General features: G+C 39.5%; 1 protein-coding gene across 1 annotated transcript; it reads right to left on the reverse strand.

Annotated features, from left to right (window-relative positions):
* Positions 1-846: 846 nt before the first annotated feature.
* On the reverse strand, positions 847-23,364 carry SLC25A24 (solute carrier family 25 member 24). The gene is made up of 10 exons (XM_014885396.2): positions 22,965-23,364; positions 12,484-12,610; positions 11,913-12,000; positions 11,380-11,491; positions 8,671-8,829; positions 8,174-8,326; positions 7,002-7,109; positions 5,226-5,393; positions 4,008-4,158; positions 847-3,354 (listed from the first exon to the last, which is right to left on the reverse strand). Exons 1-10 carry the CDS (start codon positions 23,148-23,150, stop codon positions 3,176-3,178), a joined length of 1,431 nt encoding a protein of 476 aa, XP_014740882.1. The 5' UTR covers positions 23,151-23,364; the 3' UTR covers positions 847-3,175.
* Positions 23,365-24,921: the final 1,557 nt, after the last annotated feature.

A 24,921-nucleotide genomic window follows, 5' to 3' on the forward strand; every position in this document is an offset into this window, starting at 1 on the left:
AGAGGGAAAGACAAACTGGCAGCACTATTTCAGATTTCATGCCATTTCTGCAGTGTTTTCTAGTGTTAATGGTACTGAATACCTGTCACACTCCACATACATCTTGAAGCAAAAACAAATAATCTTTCCCTTCTGGGGTATTCTTACAGAGCACTTGGAGTTAAAAGCATTCTTGCCTCAAGTCAAATTGAGTGTCGAATTGTTCACTTAGTCAGAAATCATACACTGTGCCTCTACCTCTTCCATTACTTAAAAGAAAACTTCTAAATCTTATGTTACAAGAACAGTATTTGCAACAATTAGAAACAAGAAAAGCTTCCTCTAATTTATTTATATTTAGCATTTGAAGAATTGGTGTGAAAAACTCAAAAGGAGTTGTCAAAATTGGCTGCTAACAAGCTTTTACTAGCATAGCCATGCTACACATGCAGACTAAATTAAGTCAATTATCTTGAAAAGATTTTATATTGATCCTTGGACTAAAAAGTGAGATTAACAACAAAGGAAGACCAGCAGTAATACAAGCAAGTATGTTTGTCCCTGATTATTAAGGGTTCTGTCACACAACACACATAGAAGCAAATCATTGGCTAATATTGTTCAATGAATAATCAAAAATATTAAACATGTGGTCTTCCATTAAGCAATGAAACCATTTTAAACAGGATGACAATCAACTTATCTCAAACCGTTTTCAAGTATCAGTGTAATAGCAAAGCATAGTCTAGTCTGAAACCTATTTTTAGATCAATTGCCTTCATTTTTTACATTGAGTATTATGCATATAATGCAATAAAGAAGTGTCATCTATCAGACCTTGAAAAAAACACATCAGCACACTCCAGCTAAATAAGGAAATGAAGATTTATTAGAAACTGGTAGTTTTATAGAGCTAGAAAGGTAAACACACATTGAAGAGACAAAGAATACACAATTGAACACAGTCATCATCAAGGCACATAATGAAAAATCAAATCTGAAATAGCTCATCTTTTCAACATTTGAAAGGGTCACCATAATTTCAATACTCATAATGGCACTTGCACACTATAAACAAAATGGAACAAGTCTGGAAGATAGAAATGCTAAAGTCATTTTTACATCACACACACAATACATTTGATTATTGGTCGCAGTCAAACAAAATTATCAGCAACTGATCTCACAAATCCCAAGGTACAAAGATATTGGCAAAACCAAGAAAAACTCAGATCAGAAAGGCATTATACATATAAATGATTTGGACAGAATGACTTTTTTTTTCTAAAGTGCAAAGTCCAACGTTTCCCTAAAGGGAAGGCCAAAATACAGCTAGAGCTGCCATTTTCTGAAATGTGACAAAAAAATTTATAATACAGATTTTATGGAATTGCAATCTATCAGTTTATGGAGAATAAACACCAGCCATGGAAGCACTGAACACAAATTTGCCCGTGATTGCTGTTTAAAAAATATGGCCCAAAGCATATGTAGAACAAGGGAGATTCAGGCAGTTATTTTTGCTTGCTTGCTTATTTGTCTGCTTAAAAAAAACAAACAACAAAAAAACCATGCACCCCTCATGCCCACCCAAAAAAAAGAAGAAAGAATTAAAGAGAAGACCCTTAATGACCTTAACAGAATAAAGTTCTTCCTTCAGTAATCCAATTTCAGAAAGTGGTCTAAGAGCAGTTGCTTTTAGAAGGTCAACATAAGTATAATCCCGAATTTACTAAGATTAAGACACTACACATTACAGAAAGCAGAAAAAGCCTAACAAATGAGTCTGGTAATAATTGTTAATCTATTTCAGTGTTCAGGCCTGAAGGCAACTGTGTGCCCCTCCACACAGACAAAAAAAAAAAAAAAAAAAAAAAAAAAAAAAAAAAAAAAAAGGAAGTCAGGACTTGTCCATGGAAATACCAAATTTTCTGCATTGAGGAAGGTCTACTTAGTTTTTTGAGGAGGAGCTGTTTCTCAAGGACTAACAGGTCTATGTGCATGCTTTGCATGCTACATTAACATCAATCTGATGGGCACCTGAGGTCAGCACTGCCACTTGGTCACCAGGACAAAACACTTCAGTATTTTATTATCCCAATTTCATACCCACAGCCAGCATGCACAGAAGACTGATCTTGCATGACAAAACTGTAAAAAACCTTTACTACATAATGCAATTCTCTACTGGCTAAAAGCACATAGTGGATGTAGCCCTCTGAATAAGAGAAAGAATTAAGAGTCCAAAATGAGAAGCATTCCTGTTCCCAAGGCAGCTATGAACAGCTCTGCCACTGGCTGTGCTGCAATTACTACCAGCTTCATACTGGATCCTCCATCCTATTTTTAAATAGGAGCTTGCACTTGTATGGAATGGATCTAATATCCAAGCTTTTTTTGTTCCTTTGTTATTATGGTCCTATAAAACATGCAGCTGTAACCCAAATTTTGCCATGGTTAATGGTGCTGACATTTACAAGTGCAATGAAAAGCAGGTTCAGTGAAGCAAGTTATCAAAATTGCTGATTGTATTACAAAAATACCGTGTAAATCCATTTGAGGTATTCCAATACTGCAAAACAGCAGTTTGTCAGGCTCTTTAAATAATGAAAAATAAAAAAGGTTTGCCTGAAGACAAAGGTGATGGGCTACATTTTAATGTGTTATTCCATCATTGTGTGTATCCAAGATCCCATTTCTTATGAACTTAATATTCAGTCTCCAAAAGTAAAAAAGTGCTCACTTCTAGGCATGCAAAATGTCGCCTGTGAATTGCTTGAGTATAGGCAGCGTGACAAAACAAAAAGTCACTTTCATATATTCAGTATCAAGGCAGTATAAACTTCTCCTACCTTTGGTTTGATCCAAGACAAATACACATAGAAAGAACAAATTTTAAAAACCCCGATGAGTAAAACATGCATGATTTCCTAAAAATAAAAATATACTGCTGATTTAAAGACAGTTTCTTGATATTTTCTTTTCATCTCAGTGACATTTTAAAGTGCAATATAGGTATCTGTTTAAAAATGGTGAATTAAAATTTAAGAAAGTTTCTTCCCACTTAAGGGCAAATGTGGAAGTTGCAGCATCTCTCTATAAAGATCTGCCTCTAATTATGAGAGCAGATTACTTGAGAAAACATTGTTCTGGTTTTTCCAACAGTATTAGAAGCATCTCACTTTTTTCCTTCATTTCATGCTATTCCCAAATTCTGTTTCATTTTTTCATATACAACATAGCTGATGCTGACAGCTGGAAGCACTTTCATAAAATTAGGGGCTATGCCCCTATAAAGTCCTCGGAGTCCCTCTGTAGCAACAATTCTTTGAAAGAGACCAACCATGTTTAGCTGTGGAGCTCCTTCCACTGAGGCTAGAACAAAAAGATAATGTGTTATAAAACAGTTCTAGTAATATTATAATTCTTGAGCAAGTATCAAACATCTGGATCATGAACCTACTCTCTCAGTCCACTGAAAAGAGATCTTTTAATCCCAGACATTTGGGAGATATCCACGTGTCTAAATCCCAGTGGAAAGCATTATCCACCTATGTTCCTTTGGAAATCTAGGTTCCCATCCTTAAGTCTGTGCAGAAACCTATCAAACAAAAATCTCAACTATGAAACTATACTTATGAAATGTCCTACAGAGCAAACATTGCTTTCTACCCTCACAAGACAGTTCAATTCCTATAATTTCATCTCTAAAATTTAGAAAGCATTGTAAAGTTTAGAAGAATGCTTCCAGACTATGAGAGGGGATGTTTCTGGTAGTCTTATATGGAATGGGGCTCTCAGAATATACAAAGCACCAATGCTTGAAATGTTACTTTTTAAATTGAGTATGAAGAACAAGAGTGTTGGGGGCAAGAAGGAGAAGGGACCAACATTAAGAAGAGTTTTCCAGATACATCCTTAATTTTTAAAAGTTTTTTTTTTCATTCCTATGTCTCTGCTAGAGCTATCCCACATTATATAATTTTCATGTGACCACACAGAAGCATTTTCAGTAGAAGAGAACTCACCTTGAGCCTGCATGCGTGTTCTGATGAGAGCGAGAGGGTAACTGGCCAGCTGCCCACATGTGCTGGAAATGGTGCCACACCCCAACAACACAAACACACCTGGGTTTGCAGAGCTCGAGGCATAGTGCTCTAGCCACGTACTCTTTAAGAGCTGCCAAGGTATAAAATTGAACAGTAAGACAAGAGATCTGCATTCCCAAAGGTAAACAAATGCTACTTTATTCATAACAAATCCTAAGGGCTCAGTCCTGAAAAGCACCAGTTTTACTGGGCCAGTCCTACATGCTTGAAGGGCACAGGTAAACACCTTGGCACACAGGGAAGAACTTCAACCAGACTATGAGAGTTAGTACCTAGAAAAGAAATCCTTAAAAGATCCAGCAGCAGGGAAGTGCCCATGCACCTGCAATACTTTGGGGACAGGAGCAGGAAAACAACTCAGCACCCCACAGGGTGCAGCAAAAGCTCACACAGCTGTGCATATCATCCCATGCAGAAACAAGGATGCAAACTGTAGAAAAGAAATTCCATACAGCTTTGAAAATATTTGTGCAAGAAGTTTTGGTGATTACTAATGCAGTGTCAAAAAAAAATTTGTCTAGACTATAAAAAAATTAGCCTGTGCATCTGAGTTATTTAACACACTTTGGAGCAATAAGTATTATCTAAGGTAGATAAAAGACTTTCAGCATTGTTGGTGGGTGAAATAGGTGCCAGTTTCTCTGGAAAGGAACGACATGTTTAAAGCTCCTCAGAAAAGCTGTGTCAGCCAGAAAGAATTCTGGTGACATGCAAAGACACACAAGGAATTCAAGTTAATATAATCCACTCATAAACCTCACAACTGGCAAAAGAATGTATAAACTATCATAATATGAATATCCTTTTAAAGGCACATATTTCCTCTAAAATGGGTATGTTCCAGTCTAAAAAGGTTAGGTAAGTATGAAAGCTTGTGGTACTGCCAAGGTCTCTATAATCCTCTCATAGCACATTTCCTGCTTGATACCCTTGCATGGAAGAGCCCATCTACCCAGGCACTCCTCAAGAGGGGCAAACAGAAACACTGAGGTCTAGTAGCATTAATGGAAAGTCTCATTTCTCTTTTTAAAATTGAACCAACTGTAATAGTACAATAATACAGACATCCTAAAAAATATTTACACTTTTTGTAAATTAATTAATGACAGCTACATGCATTCAGTGATCTAAACTCACCTCATAAACAGCAAGGTCAATGCCAGCATAAGGAATTATACCCAGAATATTAGGAATATAGCCTTTGTAGAAGGCCTTTGGACCTTCTCTTTTTAAAATCTTCTTAGCACAGTCAAACATCCCAGAATATTGCCCTGTTTTACCCACAGCCAATCTGGTCTTTAAAACCTAAAAGGTGAAAAAATAGCAGTCTTAATTACACACCTATTTATTAATCTAATTTAGATACACGGTATATCTCTGCTTATTCAATTCTCTAGACCTGCTTTGCACTTAGGTGCAGCAAATCTCCTTTGATTACTGATAAGGCCTTGTTAGCAGCAGGCTTCTTCAAGTTCTGATCTTGGGGCAGAGCACCACACATTACTTATACACTAGCTTACAAATTCTTAGCCTTTTAAAATTGCATTTTAGCTTTATTTTCTTGATTAAAACAGGCAGTTACTTGATCAACTTGAAGGCAACAGCGTAGGCAATATTCAATAGAAGTATTAGCTAAGGCACAAGTGAGAGTACTAACATGCTAGCAGATGTACTTCTGGTCTGGGAACACTAAAGAATATTAAGAAAATATTTCGAAGAGTATGACAGAGAGATAGTTGAAGAACATAAGGATTGTCTCACTACTGAAACCCAGCACCTGATTAATAATGCAAGTAAGTCTGTACTGCATCCTAGGACAAAGAAATTATTAACAGCATCCAAAAGAAACTGCAGAGGAAGTTTCTTGAGCAACAATTTTGTCTTTAAAGCTTCACAAGACTACATCTTCCTCAAGAATTTCCTGGCACATGTTTTTTCTCTCTAGAAACATCCTAAACACACTTCTAGGACAGTACCCTCTCTTAGTGAGGAAGGCCAGAAGATATTGTAGAACAATTCCCTTGTCTGCACTCATCCGTGTAATCCACACAATCTACATCATGTTTCAGTTCTTCCCTAACTTAACTCATCTCTGTACTCAGGGCAGCTGGGATTCACCCTCTGGAATAGCAATGATGCTCTTTAAAGGGATTATTATCACTTCAGCAATGAAAAACAGTTCCATTCCTACTGAAATCCTCACCCATGAAAAAGCTATTTAAGTTACCTTTGCCATTACTACCAAACTTGATGTTAGTATTGGTTTAGCCCCAACCCCATCATCTATTCTGCACAAGTGATAAACCTTCTGGGGAACCAGCAGTAAAGAAAATACATCCTGTTTCTGTGAAATGGTGTGTAAGCAGTTACACTGGAGCAGTTAATACATGAACACTAGTTAAACTGCAATATGCAGCACCATCTAGAGGTATGTCCTACAGGGGAAAGAGCAGCCAATCCACCCAGCCCGAGCTGGAGCTGTCACATCCTTCCCCACACTGCTCCCTTATCAGACACAGCTTCCCATCACAACACAACACAAGTGAACAGACAAGACCATTCCTTGCTTACATATAGTAGGAAAAGGATTTATGCCCAGTTTACAAAAGGCTTGAATACATACTGAATTTTAAATGTTCTTGGGTGGTGTTTTTTCCTGCACCAGGTTTTATTTAAAGATTGTTTTAAAAAATATTATACAGCAAAATATATGGAAAAATTACAATAATCAGTTAGAACATAGTATATTCTAAAATGCCTAGCACTGAAAGTCTGAAAGGAAGTACAAAATAAAAATAAATTAGGATATTAGACTAGAGAGTAATTTTTACAATAATTTCAAGAGCAAAATGGGGTTTACTTAGGAAACAAATCAAACATTTTGCAGGCTCCAATGGAAGCAGATTATCTTACCTCCATGGGATATATAGAAGTTTGTGCTGTTGCTCCAGCCAAAGAACCAGATACAAATCTTTCAACAGTGCCTAACTTTCCATCATCCTTAGTGAGTATCTTCTTATACTGTATAGTTAAAACACAAATAAACACATGTTTTTAGGAGTGGCAAGAGTTATTATAAAAGGCAAGAGTATAGCAAAATATGTCTTTTCAAGCCATTCTTAGTTTTTCATGCATTTACATTAACCCAAAAAGATTCTCCAGCACACAATAAACATTCCAGCCTGTAAGAATTCTTAGATTAAATACCTCAGTCACCCACAGTACCATCAGGCGTTCTGCAAACAGCCAACTCAAGGGTACCTACACTAAGAACTCCAGAAAACAAAGAGGAACCAAATTCACTTGCAGATCCAGTTGTCCAATCAAAGAATGAAAGATCAACTATCAATTTCACAGAAGCACTCTGAGCACTGTACATAGTGTGTCATTCCATGAGTAAAGAATAATGTGCCCAAGGTTACTCTGTGGCACCAAAATCTGCTGTTCAGTCTTGCAACATCCCCAAGTTTATTTGATATTTTGTTGGGTTTATCTCCTCTTTGTACAGAGATGTGCAGTATACTCATTTGGTCTTATTTGAGGCACTAGCAAGCCCCACAGAGCAAAAATAAAGCTCATTTAAATACACCAGAATGGGAGTTCATTTTCCAAAGGAGGATTAGGCCTTAACATGATGCTTAAAGCTGATTCAGAGGTAAATATAACTCTGAAATCCAGGATGAGGGCATCATACATAGCATACACACATGAGCACTGTGATATTTGACTTTAAATGGATCCCCTGTAAGCTCAGCTAGCATAATGTGCCAAGTTTTTGCCTGTCACTTTGCAGCAACAATCTAGATGTTAATGCAGCACTCCACACAAAGCCATGCAGAATCAGGGACAGTCTAAAACATCTAACAGATATCATTTATTTGCACTGCTTATAATACAACAGTAAAATCTGCCTAATAGTAAATATTCCATAGACTATTTTAAATCTGAAAGTCACTCAAATTACTATGACAAAATCCCCAACCATGACAACAAGTCCTATATAACAAAACAGTGCCAATAATGAACAGTGAGAGTGATTTAGGAATTTATTTAGCATTATTTTCATTCTTGATTTATCATCCTACCTGTTCATAAGCCCAGAACTTAATAGCTGTTTCAGGAGCTATTTTCACAACATTTACACCATTCCCCCTCCAAAGGGATCGGACACCACCTTCTTTCAACATTTGTTTAAAGCCACTGGCTATATTCATTTTGTTTGACTTTGAACCATGAACCTAAAAAAAACAAAACCAAAGTCACAATAGAGAACACTGCTCTGATTAATTATAAAACACATCAGTATTAAATTGACTAAATATATCAACTAGCGAAACCATATGCACGATTGAAAAAATCTAAGTAGCACTAGTACCATAACATTTTGCTTACATTTTTTCCCACAAATAAGAACACAATGAAAAATACCATTTTTATCAACACAAAAAATCGAAATTGTCAAACCATAGCAAGACATCTGCAATTTAAACACCGACCTTGGCCCTCAATTTTTTTCCCAACAGATCTCTAAAACCTGAAGTGATACCCTGGAAACCAATAAATTGTTGAACATTGCACCTACCTGCATCATGACTTTAAGGCGATCTAAGGGTGCTGTACCTGTTCTAGAGACAGCACCAGCCACTCCTCCTGCCAAGAGCTGCTTCCACCACTGCCCAGTCTTCTTCTCTTCCTCTGTGAACTCATCTGGAACAGTCAAGCTATCTCCTATGTCCAGTACCTTTATGAATCCAAAGTAAAGATGTGCAAATAACTCATTCCATCACCTCAGTTTTATCCACAGTTCTACTTCCAAATTAATATATTACCTAAGAATGTGCAAATAAAGTGCTAGTTACAAATATCTCTAATTTACATTCTATAATTAACTTGCTATGCATTGCTATTCAATGAAAAGCAGCTTTAAGTGCCTTCTACATAGATATTGAGCAGTAACACCACAGACCCACCATTTCAAAGACTGCACCATCGTCATTAAAAATTACAACAAATTTCCTCCTTGAGTACGGCCCAAGCAAAGACATTCTGTCATGATCAGCAGTCCTTTAAAGTCAGCACTAAATGCTTAGATGTTGCAGCTAACCTTTCACCAGACAGTCTTGTGGGATTAGTTTGGTAATCTCCTAAGGTTGCTAACACGAGATTTCTCTCACGGTAATTTATTCACACATGTGGGATGTCTCCTTCCCCCACATTGCTCAACATTTTAAAGCAGGGTTTTAAGAGCTGATAGATCAGAATATTCTATTTCTGGTAACTGTTGTGTATTATCCTACGAAATGAAAAGTTTGACAAATGCCCTATAGATTTTCTTATCATCCGTTATACTCAAAGACACATTTAATCACGTTTTTCAGCTATAAAAGTCTGAAATTTCACTAAGGGGGGACATGTTTGTATTTTCACTGGATTTGATCAAAGAACAACATTAACAGATATTAATGACAAAACTAAGGCATAACACTATGAAATCTCACATGTCACTTTTGCTCTTAAGTGCAACCTATAATCATGATGCACGAGAAAAAGTACACTGTAGATAATGCAAATCTGCTATTACACATAAATTAAATGTATAAAAAGAACAAAAATGTATTAATAACTGATAGGTTATTAACACCAGAAAGTGTGTTAACTGATAAACCTTTGAACTACCATTGATTTTAATTGTAGACATTATATCCCTAATTTATGCTGCATTCCCTCTCTGTTAGTAGACAGAATACTGTCCTGGTCATTTAGGACAAAAATTGCAGAATGAAGAGTGTAAATAAAGCCACTGGACACAGAGGATAAGCACCAACTATTCTGGATATTGAACACAGAATAGATTAATTGGAAAACCCTTTCATCTTTCTCACATTTGAGGTTTCAAAATAAGGTGTCATCAGTTGCTCAGCTACATGGAAACGTCAAAAGATCAATCAAAATTCTCAAAACATAAATTCAGTGTTCTAAGAGGTATTATGCATATCTACCAGGGTTTAAACCTTGTGTGTACCAAGACCTAAACACAACTAAGGAAAAAAAAGAAAGATAAATTTGAGAGTGTTTATAACAGACAGGCCACATAATAATTCTATGCCATTGTAGCTATCTGCTTGGAAGAGTCTGATAGCAATTATATAATAAAAACAGAATTGTAAGAGCTGTCTGTTAATGCCAGCCAGGCTGGGAGGTCTCACATCTGCTCTTATCTCCAAGACCAGCTGTGTTGCTGGATTTTGCCTGCTGTGATAACTGGGTCATCAGCTGACTGCAACACTAAGATCACAGGAGACTCCCTCAGTTGTTTCTTGGGGGCAACTAATGACATTCCATAATAAAAAAAGAAAAATACAGATCTTATATTTAATAATAGTAAGGAGCATTTTATTACAGCAAAGGTTTTTTTCCACGATGTAAGCTGGGACCAGGACTATTTGATCTCAGAGCAGTGCTTCAAGTGCTGTCTTCAGCAAACAGGGAGCTAACTCCCTTTTGGTAGGCATTCCTGAACTGAGGTTGTACAGTGTCAAACACTCAAAGATCTCAGATCTCATAACGTGTTTTTTATTATGGAAATGCTGACTAATCCCTGGAGATATAAATGGTCTCAGTATATTCAAAGGCATCTAACCTTACTTTTTTTCCTCCAATGATCTACAGGAAGGGTATTTAGCAAATAGGATTACTGTTGGTTTACTTACTTTATTATTGCTCTTAAAAATCAGTCACTGAGGTGTCAACAGTTCCATTCAATAAAAACTTTAAAAATTTCTCTGCATAGTGGATAACCTGTTGCTGTATATTCTGAATATTGAAATTCTATGGCACAAAAGAGCATGATGTGCACAGAAAATCACCAGTAAAGACACCAGTGATTTTATGATAATTATAATGATACTATATAACTGCAAATATTAATTTCAACCTAAGAAACAGTTAAAATGTCTATATAAGTTGTTTCAACAAATCCAATCGTATTTTAATGTACAAAGAAAAAGATTTAATATTGTAGTTATTATTTTTCTATGAAATATCTCCAAAAGAGAAAAAAGATTCTGTCTTAAGATTTACTGATAATTATTTGCAATTCCTTCATTCAGAAGGAACTCATCTGATACAATCCTGCTTGTAAATGGGAGAGCATGAAGTGAAAAGGAAAACCAAACAATACAGATACACCTGAAATATAACAAGTGTGAAGCTGTTGTACTCAATATCACAAATTAACACAGCAGAGATGAACTTAAGAGCTGCACTAGGTTAAAAGACAAGTTGAACTTACAGTGGAATGTTTCCAATATCGAATTATTTCTTCAATGTCTGTAGCTGGATTAAACATAAAATGATCTCTCCACTCATTCCAGTCCACTGTCATGGTCCCATCAGCATCAATACTGAAAAGAAATTGAACAAAACTATATAAGGAAATAGTAATGGTGGGGTTTTGTTCTGGTTTTCTGCTTTTTCTTCCCCCTCCTTTTTTTAACTTGGGTTATCACATCAATAACAATTCCATATGCAATTCCATATAGTGACTTCTAGGCTGAATCTGCCATGGTCTTTCAATACTATGCTTCTCTTATCCAAGTGCATCTGTCCTATTCCATTTAAAGACATAAAACAGTGCTTCTTTCTATCAACAACATTTACAAAGAAATAAAGCAACATTCTCCTCCCAGAACCAGATGCTCCAATAGTAGCTACCAACACCCTTCAAAGTCATAATCCCATTTATCCCCCTCTCAGAAACAGAACAATATAAAAATTAACAATACAAGGAAGATTAAGCTGCCTCAAAAAATAATAATTCCTGACCTTTGCAGGATCTTTTCTGCCTGTTTTTCTGAAATGTTTATACCCAATATCTTGAGGGACTGGACAACTTCTGAGGCTTCAATTTTTCCTTGAAACATTAAAATAAAGATGATACACATTTAAAACACGGATCTTAATAAACATAGCACCTTGGAGCTCATTGTAACAGCTGAATAATTGCAAAGATGATTTAAAAATCAACTTACCACAGATGATGTGTTTTGATTGTCTACTACAAGGACGAAGCAAATGAGACGCAAATATACAGTTAGTTAAAAATTGGTTTATCTTTAATAGTTAGAAATAGTCAGAAATTTCCTCACAGTTTCTCCATCTGGGGAAGAAGGAACCCCAGTTCAGTGGACTTGGAGAAAATAGAAAGAATAAAGACTATAATTAATCATTTTGTTTTCAATCTATAGCAAACTTCAATTATGATCATGTTAAGGAAAAGAAGTAAGGATTCTATATTCACAACTTTTTGCTCCAGTTCAGACAAATATAAGTTACACTACTTTTAATGCAGTTTCTTCAAACAATGTTTGAACATATAAAATAAATCAAAGTATACCATCATTGTTTTTGTCCAGGCTCTTAAATGCCAGTTTCATCTTTTTCTCATGTTCTTTAAGATACTGCATAAATTCTTCAAAATCCAGCTGTCCATCCTGGTTAGTATCCCCAGCTCTAAAAATTTTCTATTGAGAGAAAAATGAATATTTTATTTGTCCAAATTACAGCAGGTCACAAAGCATCATTTTTTTTCAGAATTTAACACACTCAGTATTTGCATAGGAAGAGAAAACACTTGACAGTAAATATATATTTAAGAAAGAATTATTTATTATTTATATAACTTTTCTGTGCAGAAATGTTAAGGTTTCTTACCAGCACTGGCAAGTTATATCTACAAGTACCAAATAATTTATGGAGGAAGAGGTGGGGGACAGGAGAAAAACCTGAGAACAGTTAAAGCCTGTGAGTTTCCTGTATATGAAATTCGCCAGTAAAATAAGCAGAACCTTGACTACCATCTTAATCAAGTCTATTAATTATGAATTATAAAGATTAAAAAATACAAACAGCAATTAACTCTTTAAATGCTGACCAAAAAATTACAAAGATCATGCCTCACTGGCACTTCCAGCCCTCAGTGATTGAGAGAACTTGGCTTTCTACTTCAAACTGAAGCCCTGACTACAGTTTTAAACAAACTTGTAACAAATACAAACACACTTATCTTCCTTTCTTGCCTGTGCTTCCTAGGAACTGTCCTGCAGATAGAAACACTTCATGTAGAATTAACTATGCATTGAATGCATGGTATGCAATTGCCAGGGCTGCAGGAAACAAGTCTCAAACACAGCCCAGGCAGACACTTCTCCACCAACAAAGGGCCAGAAAACTTCAGCATGAAAATGGAACTTTGATCTCCTCACTAACTGCAGTTCCACAGCACTTCAGGTTACATATGCCAAAAATTCTCCCAAATATCTTCTATTTAGCAGACTGCCTTGTGCAACTGCAGTTTCTGAATAAAGTAACCCTCAACAAGATTTGAATGCCTGTTCTAATCTGCAAAATCTGGTTTTAATTTTCTTTAATCCTCTTTAATTAGTAGAGGTCCTCAAAAGACCAAAGTCCAACAAGTTCTAGGCTACAGAAACCAAACACAAAGGAAGCAGAAAAATTGATGTATTTGTTGCAGGTATCTGAAAAAGACTGAAGAGGTCTAAACGTATGTATGTTGCCTCCCTCATCTTCCCTATCACTCTACAAAAAGTAATATACTTTAAAACTTCATCTCAAAAACCAAGATTTATAAGATGATCAAGGATTTCTCAATGAAATGGAGCACAAAACGATGTGGTACACCACAGTGAAATGAGCAAATTATTTCCCTCCCGTAATACAGCACTTGTGCACAACAAAAATCAACTCAAGATACCACATATTCAGATAACTGTGATTTGGTATCAGCTTTGAAAAACAGTGTTCTTAATACAGTCACAAGTCCAGCTTGATTGCAATTTCTATTAATAACCTGTCACCACAGATAGATATACTCATCAATTCAGTTTTATGTCTCTGTCAATATAGTTAGAGCTGTTCACAATCTCCCATTACAAAAAAGTTAGTTTACAATTATAGATATTTATGGATACAGTCTGACCACAACATTCTAACAAGAAATTAAGAAAGGCTAGTAGATGAATCATTCAAAAAAAAAAAAAAAAAAAAAAAAGAAAACAAAAAACACAAGAAACCAACCAAACCTCACCATTAAAAATTACTCTAGTCTGAAGAGTCCCCTCTCAAAGACACTGCAATCTCAAATCACCTTTCAGTCCATGCACGGCACCTCCTGCTGCAGGCTCTGAGTGTTCTGCTGGGCTCCCAGGCTTTCCTGAGAAGAGGTGACTTATGGAGCACTTGTAATTGTTACTGTTCCCTATAGCTACCTGAACCACACAAACCAAAATGCAGAACAAGGTTTTCTGGCTCACAGATAGGACAAAACTTGAACTAAATTATAATTGCAAAACCTCCGCTGCTGAAGATGATGTGAGCCAAAGAAAACAGGAACTCCTAGGAAGTTCAGAGAGCTGGTGATTTCTGAGTGTGAAGGGAGGCACCTTTCAGTTCATCTGCCAAAGAAGTGGATTCCATACTGCAACAATGAGAAAAGGGTAAGCACAAACATACTCTATTTCCTGCTTTTGTTTTGACAGTTGTTTTCCAGACTTCAAGCCAGTCTCAGCCACTCTCAGTGAAGCAGAACAGAAATGACAGGGAACAAAAAACGTATGGCACATGTGTTTTTCTCTCAGTACAAATCTAAAAGCTCATGCAAACAAAAGCCTCTTGCTGTCTATGAAATGAACTGATTAGGTGGGTGCTAGAGTTTCAGATCAAAATCAGAAATTTGCAAGTCTGTGGAAGTAACAGGAACACCAAAAGAAGCTTGTCTTCTGCTTGGCAGGCAGAAACTTCCTCCTGGGGGGTTCCACACTCCATGGGCAAGGCCAGCAGGAAGACACCCCCTGGATTCTGTGGGGAGCCTGGCACACTGAGTCCTAGGTACAAACTGCCCCTTCACAGCATCAAATAATAATTCAAGTTGGAAGGAACCTCTGTAATCCATTGAACTCAACCCCAGCTGAAAGCATGTCTAATAAGATCAGGTTGTGTGGGACCACATCCAACTGAGTCTTGGACACCTCCAAGGAAGGAGATTCCACAAGCAAACCACTCCATCAGTCAATCATCCCCCACTTCAGTTCAACACTGAATCCAACTCTGCTGTTCTGCATTTAATACACTACCAGATTTTGTGTAATTACAGCCACTTGTCACTGTGCCAGTGCCTGGGTCACCAGCTTCTCAGGTGGAGGAGAACTACACACATTTTAAAATAGGCATGCTTACAATAGAGCAGGAACCAACCAAGGTGCCAACACTAGCTTAGGAGTCCTGGGAAACAATGTTTGGCATGCCTGCCACATAAAACCTGCCATTTCTTGTTACAGCCTTACTGTGGGATCACCTCACCTTTACAAAGGCCCAGATCCAAATGCTTACTTTTCAAGGCACACCATTTCTTGTCTCATTGTCTAAAAACTGTAACCCCAAGCAATAAGGATAATTCAGTGGACAAAATGAAATGGTGACCACATAAAGAATTGTTAATTCCTGACAGATATAGGAAGACAGTTGAGATGATGACAGGAGCTAGCATTGTGTGCTTGCAGCCCAGAAAGCCAATCATACCCTGGAGTGCAGGAAAAGAAGCATGACCAGTAGCTCAAGGGAGCTTCCATCCCTCTATCTGCCCTCATGAGACCCTGCCTGGAGCACTGTATCCAACTCTGGGCTCCTCAGCACAGCACAGACACCACAGACATGATCAGAGAGCAGGAGCACCTCTCCTGTGAGATGCCTGTGAGCAAAGGCTGGAGTTTTTCAGGCTGAGGAAGTGAAGGCTCCAGGGAGACCTTACTGCAGCCTCTTGGTACTTAAAGGGACTTAAAAAAGAGACAGGGACAAACTTTTCAGCAGGGTCTGTAGCAATAGGACAGGGAGCAACGGTTTTAAACATAACGAGTGTCAATTTAGATTACATATAAGGAAGAAGTTTTTAACTACCAGGGTGGTAAAACACTGGCACAGTGGGAACATCTGAGGTGAGACTGGGTGGGGCTCTGAGTAACCTGATATAGTCGAAAATGTCCCTGCTTATTGCAGGGGAATTGGACTACAAGACCTTTTAAAAGTCACTACCAATCCAAACAATGCAATGATTCTATGATGTTTCTTTTTAATGCTACAGACCTTCAAACAAACAGACTAAAATGCTCCTGTGCTGGCGTACTTGGTCATGACACTGTCACCTTTGTCTTTTCTCCTCTTCCTTTTTCTTCATAATTCTACTATTTTTATTCTTTTTCTGTTGCATATTTTGTTAATACAGCTACTTTCATAGTTCTGCACAATCAGGCAACACCAACACGAGGCCACAAGCAGACTGAAACACTGAAAGTATTTTTTAAAAAATTCCCCGTTATATAAATCATGTTGCAGTGTTGAATTCCTACTCTGTCAGAAGACCTCTGTATTTGGTGTGGAAATGTAAGTCAGGTCTGTTAAAAAAAAGAATTACAGACAGGCTTTATATACACATCAAAAACTCCCTAGCCTTCTCTGTAAGTGTCCTGATGAATTATTAGATTGCTCTATGCCAAAGTTATGAACTTTAACACATTCATGGCTACAATGTAAAGACAAAGAATGCAATACACTAGAAATACTCATGTTTTTATGTAGACTTTTAAACTTACGGTCTAATTTTTACATTATTTAGTGTCATTTGTGTATTGTGCATGAGCCTTTACATTCTCTTTACAAAAGTGAACTGTGCATGAAAGGTGGGGCTGCTGAGTACAAAGGATTACCAATCTATTCATTAGCTTGGTATTTCAGCTAATTAATGTAATGTAAAGAATATTTACAAGGAAGTGATTCATCAAGAAGTTACTGGCTTCCTATCATGCTATCTACAAGACACAAGCACAAAACAGCACTTCAACATACATCACTGGTGCAAGTAGCAATTATGTGTTCTGCAATCAGAGTTTCAAAGGGCACAGATAAAAATGCTGCATACAAAGAACTCGAGGGCCACAGTAAGAACATCATCATGCCTTTAGACATTCACACATTTCACATTTGCTTTTAAAATCAGAAGTACTACATATAAAACCAATCATGACATTTTTTTTCCTTTTTCTCCCCTTTTTCAGTTATTTCCCTCTAAAGTATTTTTCAGCCATTCACACAGCTCTGCAATCTACAGTTTTAAATTATTCAATTGTAATATTATTGGATGCCAAATTCAGTCACAGCTGAAGTATACACAACACTTCTCCCTTTACTGGACACACAGACAACAGTCCTTCTCCTATTTATATCTGCTAAGTCTACACAAATTTATGCAGACTATGATAACCCCAAAACACTAGCAAAGATTATTAAAGTCAGCCTTGTCAAACTACATCAGTTAGGAGATAAATCCAGAATAAAGAGAAAGGGCCTGAGGATGTGTTCACACAGTATCATAGCCCAGTGAGTCCACATAACACACAAACTAGACTGACATTTCACCTCCAGAAATCCAACACAACACTGAGTGAAACAGGAATTTGCACTGCCTCTAAAGGCCTCCCAACTGGTCCAAATTCAGCATTCATATTTACTCTCTTGCCTCCCAAAGGATACTACCAACAGGTAAAGAGCATCCAAGCAGGCCCTTTAAACCTGCTGCAGACAGAGATGAGGAGCCCCCACTCCGGCACAGCAGACTCACATCTCTGACAGCAGCAGATGCTGCTCTCAGCTGCAGAGCTTCCCCTTCCTGCTCCCTGTCCTAGGCACTGCTCCTCCCTGCAGCAGGACAGCACCAGCAGAGATCTTCCCCCTGCTCCATGTCAGCTAACAAAATCTCCAGAAAACGGGACAAAAAAGGACAAGATGCAAGTGTGAGTACACTCTCCCAAAATGCCTCGCAGAGCCTGCTCCTTCAGGACCTGCATAAACTCTCTCAACTCATAGCTATGAATTAAATTTCAAGAATCTGAAACAGCATACATGGAAGATGCAAACTATCCCTTGAACTTTCATTCAGCATTCTTTGCAAGTTACACTGGTATTTTTGACTTTGAGCATACTTGGTAGACTGAGTTTTCCCATTAAACAGGACCACTCTGCTACAGAGGCATCCTGGCTGTAGTCATCTCAAAAGATTGAAGTTTCCCTTGTTTGTTCACCTGGGACACACTGCTGTCACAAGACAGGGATACAGCAGAACATTTCAACACAGCAGTTAAGAGATGTCTCAGAGGTGAGGCTTCCCAGATTTGGGAATTCTTGGCATTCTTGCACTTTGCAGCAAAAGGAGAATGAATTAATCATTCACTGTACCCTGTCACTGTTCAGGAAAAAAAACCTATCAAGTTAGTATTAAAAAATAATTCATTTTATTTCCTTGGATGTTTAAAGTGTTATGAAAACAAACTTCAGATTCATCTTGCTCTTTCATGTGGAGACTTAGTAAATTCAATACATTTTATTTCTAAGTTACAAATTGAATACATTACTGAATATACTTGTGGAATTTCACAGTTAAGTCCTCATAACCAGTCATAATCATCACATCTGTTATGATCTGAAAAGGGAAGTTTAAAGGAACTAAATGCTTCCAGTTTTCTACAATCACATGACATCTATTCTGATAACAAGTTGAATCTGCCAGACTACCAGGTTTTGGGCAAACTCTTAAGGTGAGAGAAAGCTTCAATGCATATAAAGAATGACACAGAGACAGGGAAATACTGAAGCTTTCGTGACTCTAATGCTGCATATCAGGTATGATAAATTCTAAGAGTAGATACAGTGCTATATAAGATGTTCTTCCTCAGAGTTGCCAAAGTAATAACTGTTTCCAGTTAAGCTACAACATAATGGAGGCTTCAGTTGCCTTGGTCCACAACCCTTTTAATTTTGCCACACAGGGGAAGTTACCAAAATTAAAATAAGTGCAAAAATCTTAATAAAGCAGTAAAGAAACATTTAAGGACATATTTATCTCAGTCACTAAACAAGTGTGTGCTTTCTGGACTAAGAGCTGCTATGGAAAGTCCAAGCTCTGAAGCACTATCTAGCTGCAGGTTTTAGAGGCCAGAGAAAGGCACAGAATGAAACAACACACACAGGAGGAAAAAAAACACACCTGGGCCATTCTCACCCATCCCCATGCTGAGACACAGCAGTGGAGCACAGCACAGGGGCCTGCCTCACTTGGCAGAATTCTGAATTTCCTGTGCTTCAAATGCAGAAACATACTTCAAGTGTTCTGAGTATTTTTAGACTTGATTGGACCCAAATTTTAGGAAACAGTCAATTACTCTAAACAGACGATAATCTGACTGTCGTGAATTTAGTCTCATTTGGCCCTGTCTCCACCACACAGAGGTGTCTCTTCATGCTGTTTCTTTATCCAAAAGAGTTCTAATGTAGCCAAAGGCTTATGTCAAAATGTTAAGAGAGTTAGTCCAAATAAGATCATCAGACTGGTTCCAGAATGTAGTTATTCATTTTAGTAACATCTTCCCACTCTTAGCTCCAGAACTCAATGTATAAATAGCACCTGAATTTGAACACTTGGCTGCTCCTATCACAAACTGAAGCTTGAAATATGGGGTTCACCTCCTACAGATTTACTGTAAGGACTGATTGCAGCAGAAGGAAAGGATGAACAAAAATAGTGCTTCACCCAACCACTCACACCATTTATGGTGCTCCCGCCCACAAGACTCATGGCATTCTGAAGACACAGCATGAGATCGTTTGTGATCTGATCCCAGCATCTATTTAGTGTCCCTGCTTATCAAAGTCACTGTACAATAACTGTTAATATTGCTTGTAGAGCAATATTTGATAGTTACCACACTAAATTCCTCCTTCATAGATGTTGAGACATTATGTCGGGGAATCTCCTGCAAAGCTTTGCAAAGTAACCCATTCCTGGCAGGTAAGATACTACAATATAAAACAGGAGTCACCCTGGCAGCCTCCAAGCAGCACACATTCCAGATTTACTAGTCATTTACTTTTGTCTGTCAGATACTGCCACAAGGCAGGTCAAGCAGAACACAGTCAGGAGGTTCTGTCAGGTTGAGCTATGATGTCTTACTATGGGGGAAAAATGATTCTTCCTTAGTGGGAGATGCAAGCCACCTCCAAAGCTTACCACACAGGTTCACAGATGCTGGAAGGTGCATACCAGCAGTCTATTATTCAAATGGATAGTAGCTTTTCTCTTTTAAAACAGGCATATTCCTTCTAGAGAGGAACTGCACTTAAAAGAGCAAAGCAGTACCAGCAGCACAAACACCGTACTGTGAAGGTGGTACAGCTTTGAATCAACCAACTTAGCAGTGAAACCCAGGAGCACTCAAACAGTCCCTTTTCCACAGGTTAGCCAGAAACTGCTGTGCAGCTCAGAAGAACAACAGCCAACACTCCCAGGTATATGGATTTCATCCTATGTGTTGGAAGCCAGCCTTGCAAGAGATTTTTGGAAACATAACACAGAGCAGCATCAACATAATGAGGTTTAAGTCTCTGATGCACCAAAGCTAACTCTGCTCTAGGATATCCCAAGCTCTGCCTGTGCCACGGTGCCACTGTGCTGGCAGGGCTGAGCAGATACTATTCAGTAGACAGCACTTTGCCCCATCGTGTAATATTTTCATGTCTCAATTCTTTATTTATTAGTTATCAGTAATTATAAGACTACTTCTGCCTCTCCAAATATGATGATTCAATATCTGACTTCATTAATAAAATACTTTTTTGCCAAGCAGTAAGAAAAGTGAATTCAACATCACTTTAGAGCTTGTAGTAGAGCTTGAAGTGGGAGAAGGCAGCTTTGAGCTGCAAGAAGCTACAGGAAGCAGATGAGCCACATAAAGGCAGGAAAGCAGCAGAAGGCAAGACTTACTGAGGCTCTCATGTTACAAGAAGCGTAGTTATTAACAGGCACACAGCACTGCTCTAGTTTCTCGTTCCAACTGTGCCCACCATAGTTTAAACAGTGAGCACACAGAAGTTCCCCTGCACTCCAACAATTCCTCCACCCCTCCCAAATGAGAAGATGACTCATATTGTTTACTCTGTGTGTCTTTAACAACTAAGGCAGCAGTTTCTGCTGTTACATCCAGGTATGTATAGTTTATATCTATCTATTTCATGGGTATCCCTTTCAGTTTATCCTGAAGCAACTGAGAATAATCTGACATCTACTCAGATGTGCACTATTAATGAAGATCACTGATTTTGAGAAAAAACTTGCAACTTCAATTCTAAGTTGCTCAAATTTTCAGCAGCACGCCAGGCCTTTCAGTGAATTATGTGGGAAGACCACCTTTTTAAACACCAGAAAATTAGCTGATCACCTGTTTCCCCATTGTTCAATGTAAGTAAAACCCCCAAATTGCTACAATCAAACTGGTACAACAGGTTTACAATAATGTGCGACTGAAGTTCATAGCTAGCATGCTCTGAACAGACAACTCTCATGGATAACCAGAAAGGCCAACCTGTCCCTCCCTTGATTACAAAAAAACCTAACAGGAAACGTGCCTATTGTAAAGATGACTTTGACCAGCAGTAATACTGAAGTGAAAGTGTGCTTTCATTTATACTCTTGCATAAACACCATTCAACTCAAGAGGCATGTTGGATACTTTTCTCTTAAGTATAGGAGACAGAGAATTAAATAGAACAGAAGGAAGCAAAACAGAGACCAAATAACGAGACCACAGGGAAAAACTGTCACACAATCAGCATAAGCTCACTGAATTATTGACCCAACACATCTTTTAACAATGGAGTTGAAATTTAAGTTTCTTTTCCTGCACCTCCTTCAGAAAGGATGCAACAGCTGGTAGAGGCACGGCAGTGGAATGCAAAGGAATCATTCTTTAAACTGAAACAAGCAGAATTGCTAAAACAGTAGCTCCGCCCACACCTGCTCAGCCTAAATGAACCTATGTATGTGTGACTTGCCTTACCACACAAACACTTGTGCCTACAGAATTGCACATTAAATTATTTCATATGCTGATCCCTGGGGATTACTAAAAATAATTAGGAAAGAGAAGTTTCTCTTCCAGGTTACAGGTCAGACCTGCTAGTGTAAGTCAGCATCACACTGGAATGCTTGATGACTTTAGTTCTACTGACTTCTGAGGTCACAACACTGATACAAGGGACAAAGGAATGTAACAGTCCAGCTGAGCACTGTAGAAGCCACACCACAAAGAGTTTCAGCACTGTCAGTTTCCTGGTTTGATGGCCACTGTTACAAGTGCGCATTTTCTAATAAAGGGCCTCGGTATCTGACAACAGTCTATGCCAAGAAGAATAACTTCCATGTGTTTAGCTTAAATAACTAGTTCTGAAATTGCAACCTACGGCTATGCAGGTTTACAGTACCTGCTGCCCAAAGCAAACCCTAATTTACTCTGATCTAGATTATCATGGGTGGAGCGGCGGACAAAAGCTGTAAATTCCCATCTTTTATCGTGCTGGAAGAGGAATGCGCTATCGAGTATCACTCATCAAGAAGTCAAAGCACGTCAAAAGTCCACCCATGACGAGCAAACCTACTTGGCAGAGGAGCTGCCGACAGCCGTGCCCGCTCGGGACCCTTCGCCTACAACCCGGGCGCGCCCGCACAACGCGGCCCCCGGCCTGGAACAGCGGCCCGGCCAAGGAAAACGCCAGGCCCGAGGCTGCCTCATCCAGCAGCGGCCCCAAGGCGGCGGACGCGGCTCCCGGGGGCGCAGCAGCCGCGCCCCGACCCTGGGGCTGAGCGGCCGGGCCGGCCTCGCCCTCCCTGTCCTGTCCTGTCCTGCCTTCCCCTCCCTGCCCTCCCCTGCCCTGCCCAGGGCCGGCACAGCCCGCTCGGCAGCGCCTGCGGGCCGCGCTCACCTCCTCCGCCTCCTTCCCCAGAGGGATGCCCATGGCCCGGAGGCCCGTCTGGAGCTCGGCAATGTCCACCCTGCCGTCTTCGTTGAGGTCCAGTTTTCGGAAGAGGTTGGCGTAGCGGGAGTCGCCATCCCTGTTGCCGTCGCAGGCGGCCGCGGGCAGAAGGAAACCTCGCAGGAGCTGGAACATGTCGGGGCCGTGCAGGGAGGACGGACGGACGGACGGTGTCCCTCGGCTCCCGCCAGCTGGGCGCGGACGAGACACCGCCCGCGATGCTGCCAGGGGAGGGAAGGGCCGGCCCGGAGGAGGGAGGGAAGCAGGGAGGGAGGGCGGGGAGCAGCGGGGCTCGCTCCGCCCGTGCCTCCCTCCCTCTCTCCCTCCAGCCCCGCCGGGCGGGAAATGCGCGCTAGGGGAAGAGGGCGGCCCGCAGCCCCTCGGGCTCGGCACTGCGCTCCCGCCCGCGCTCACACGCTTCTGCCAGCCCAGCGTTTCCAGCACAAGCTGGAAAAGACTCAGTTTGGATACTTGGGCTCATTCGAGTCCCCCCCATTCTAGTCTAGCGGTGGAGGGCTCAACTGAGGTGTATGAAGAGCATCCCAACTTAAGGGCAGTCTGAAAGCTTGGCTACTTGGCCTAACAGAATAAACATTAGAAGAGGAAACGCCTAGGGTTTTTATTTTTTTCTTCATAATGGCTTCATAAATAAATCAGTGGAGTTAATGGAGAAGTACACAGGTGGTCTAAGAGTAAATGGATAGAAAATGTCACTAAACAGTCTCTCTCCACAAGAGACTTGCAGTGAAAAGGAATTTCAGCTTCCACTGAACTGAGTCTTGCTTTCCTAGTGCATATTCAGCCAACACACAACCATGGAAAATAAATTTTATCCTTACAGCAGAAACCCTGTAACCTTGCTCACAGAGTAACTAATGAAGCTATTGTGCCACAGTGTCTGACCATGGACCAGTGTCTGAAAAACGGCTACATGCTAATATGACATGCATGTATAAAGACTGCTGGATTGTGTTATAGGTTCATTGCACCACAGAGTAAGTGGTGTGGGAAGGGATGTCCTGCTCCAAGTGGCTCATCCATGAAGTCCAGCCAGGTTACTCAGGTCTTTATGTCAGCCTTGAAGACCTCCAAGGATGGAAACTAGACAATGTCTCCAGGCAGCCTGGCCTAGAGCCTGACTGTCCTCTTAGAGGAAGAAAGATCTTCCCTTCTAAACACTGAGCTGTTCTTGTATCACTTTGTGTCTGCTATCTTTTATAATCCCACCATATCCCACTACAGAAACCTGATCCTATTTCCTTTTTAAACTCTCTGTAGGTACCAGCAAGGTAGAGGCCTCCTTTAGAGTCCCTGCAAAGCCTTATTTTCTCCTGGTTGGCTAGTTCAGTTTCCTCAGCCCCTATTCACAGAACAAGTGCTCCAGCCCCCAGACATCATGGTGGCTATCTGCTGAACTCTCCAGTTTATCCATGATCTTCAGGCATTAGGAAGCCCAGTAGTGGACTAGTATATAAATGCAGTCCTGTGCAGAGTAGAAGAGGATAATCTCCATCTCCCAGCCATGTTCCTGTTCATACAGCCCAGGACAGTGCTGGCCCACGCTCAGATTGCTCTCTGCCAAGACCCCCATGTCCTCTCAGTACAGCTGCTCCTTGTGGTTGCAAGGGACTATTCCTTCCTATGTACAATACTTTATGCTTGTCCTTGTTGAATTTCATAAAGTCCCTGTCATCCCATTCCTCCTGGTTCTCTGAATGACAAGCATACCAGGGGGTCCTCCACAGTTTGTGGGAAATACTGGAAAACACTGGGATAGGCAGCCTTGAACACACTTTACCCCTACCTGGAATAAAGAAAGTGAATACTGCTGAAAATCACTGCATCTCAGCAATGTAATACTGCTAAGAAGTACAGTTTTTGATTCCATGTTTATCCTCATACCATT

This window comes from Sturnus vulgaris, chromosome 9 (genome assembly GCF_052056855.1).
Source record: "Sturnus vulgaris isolate bStuVul1 chromosome 9, bStuVul1.hap1, whole genome shotgun sequence".
In the NCBI taxonomy this organism is placed as follows: domain Eukaryota; kingdom Metazoa; phylum Chordata; class Aves; order Passeriformes; family Sturnidae; genus Sturnus; species Sturnus vulgaris.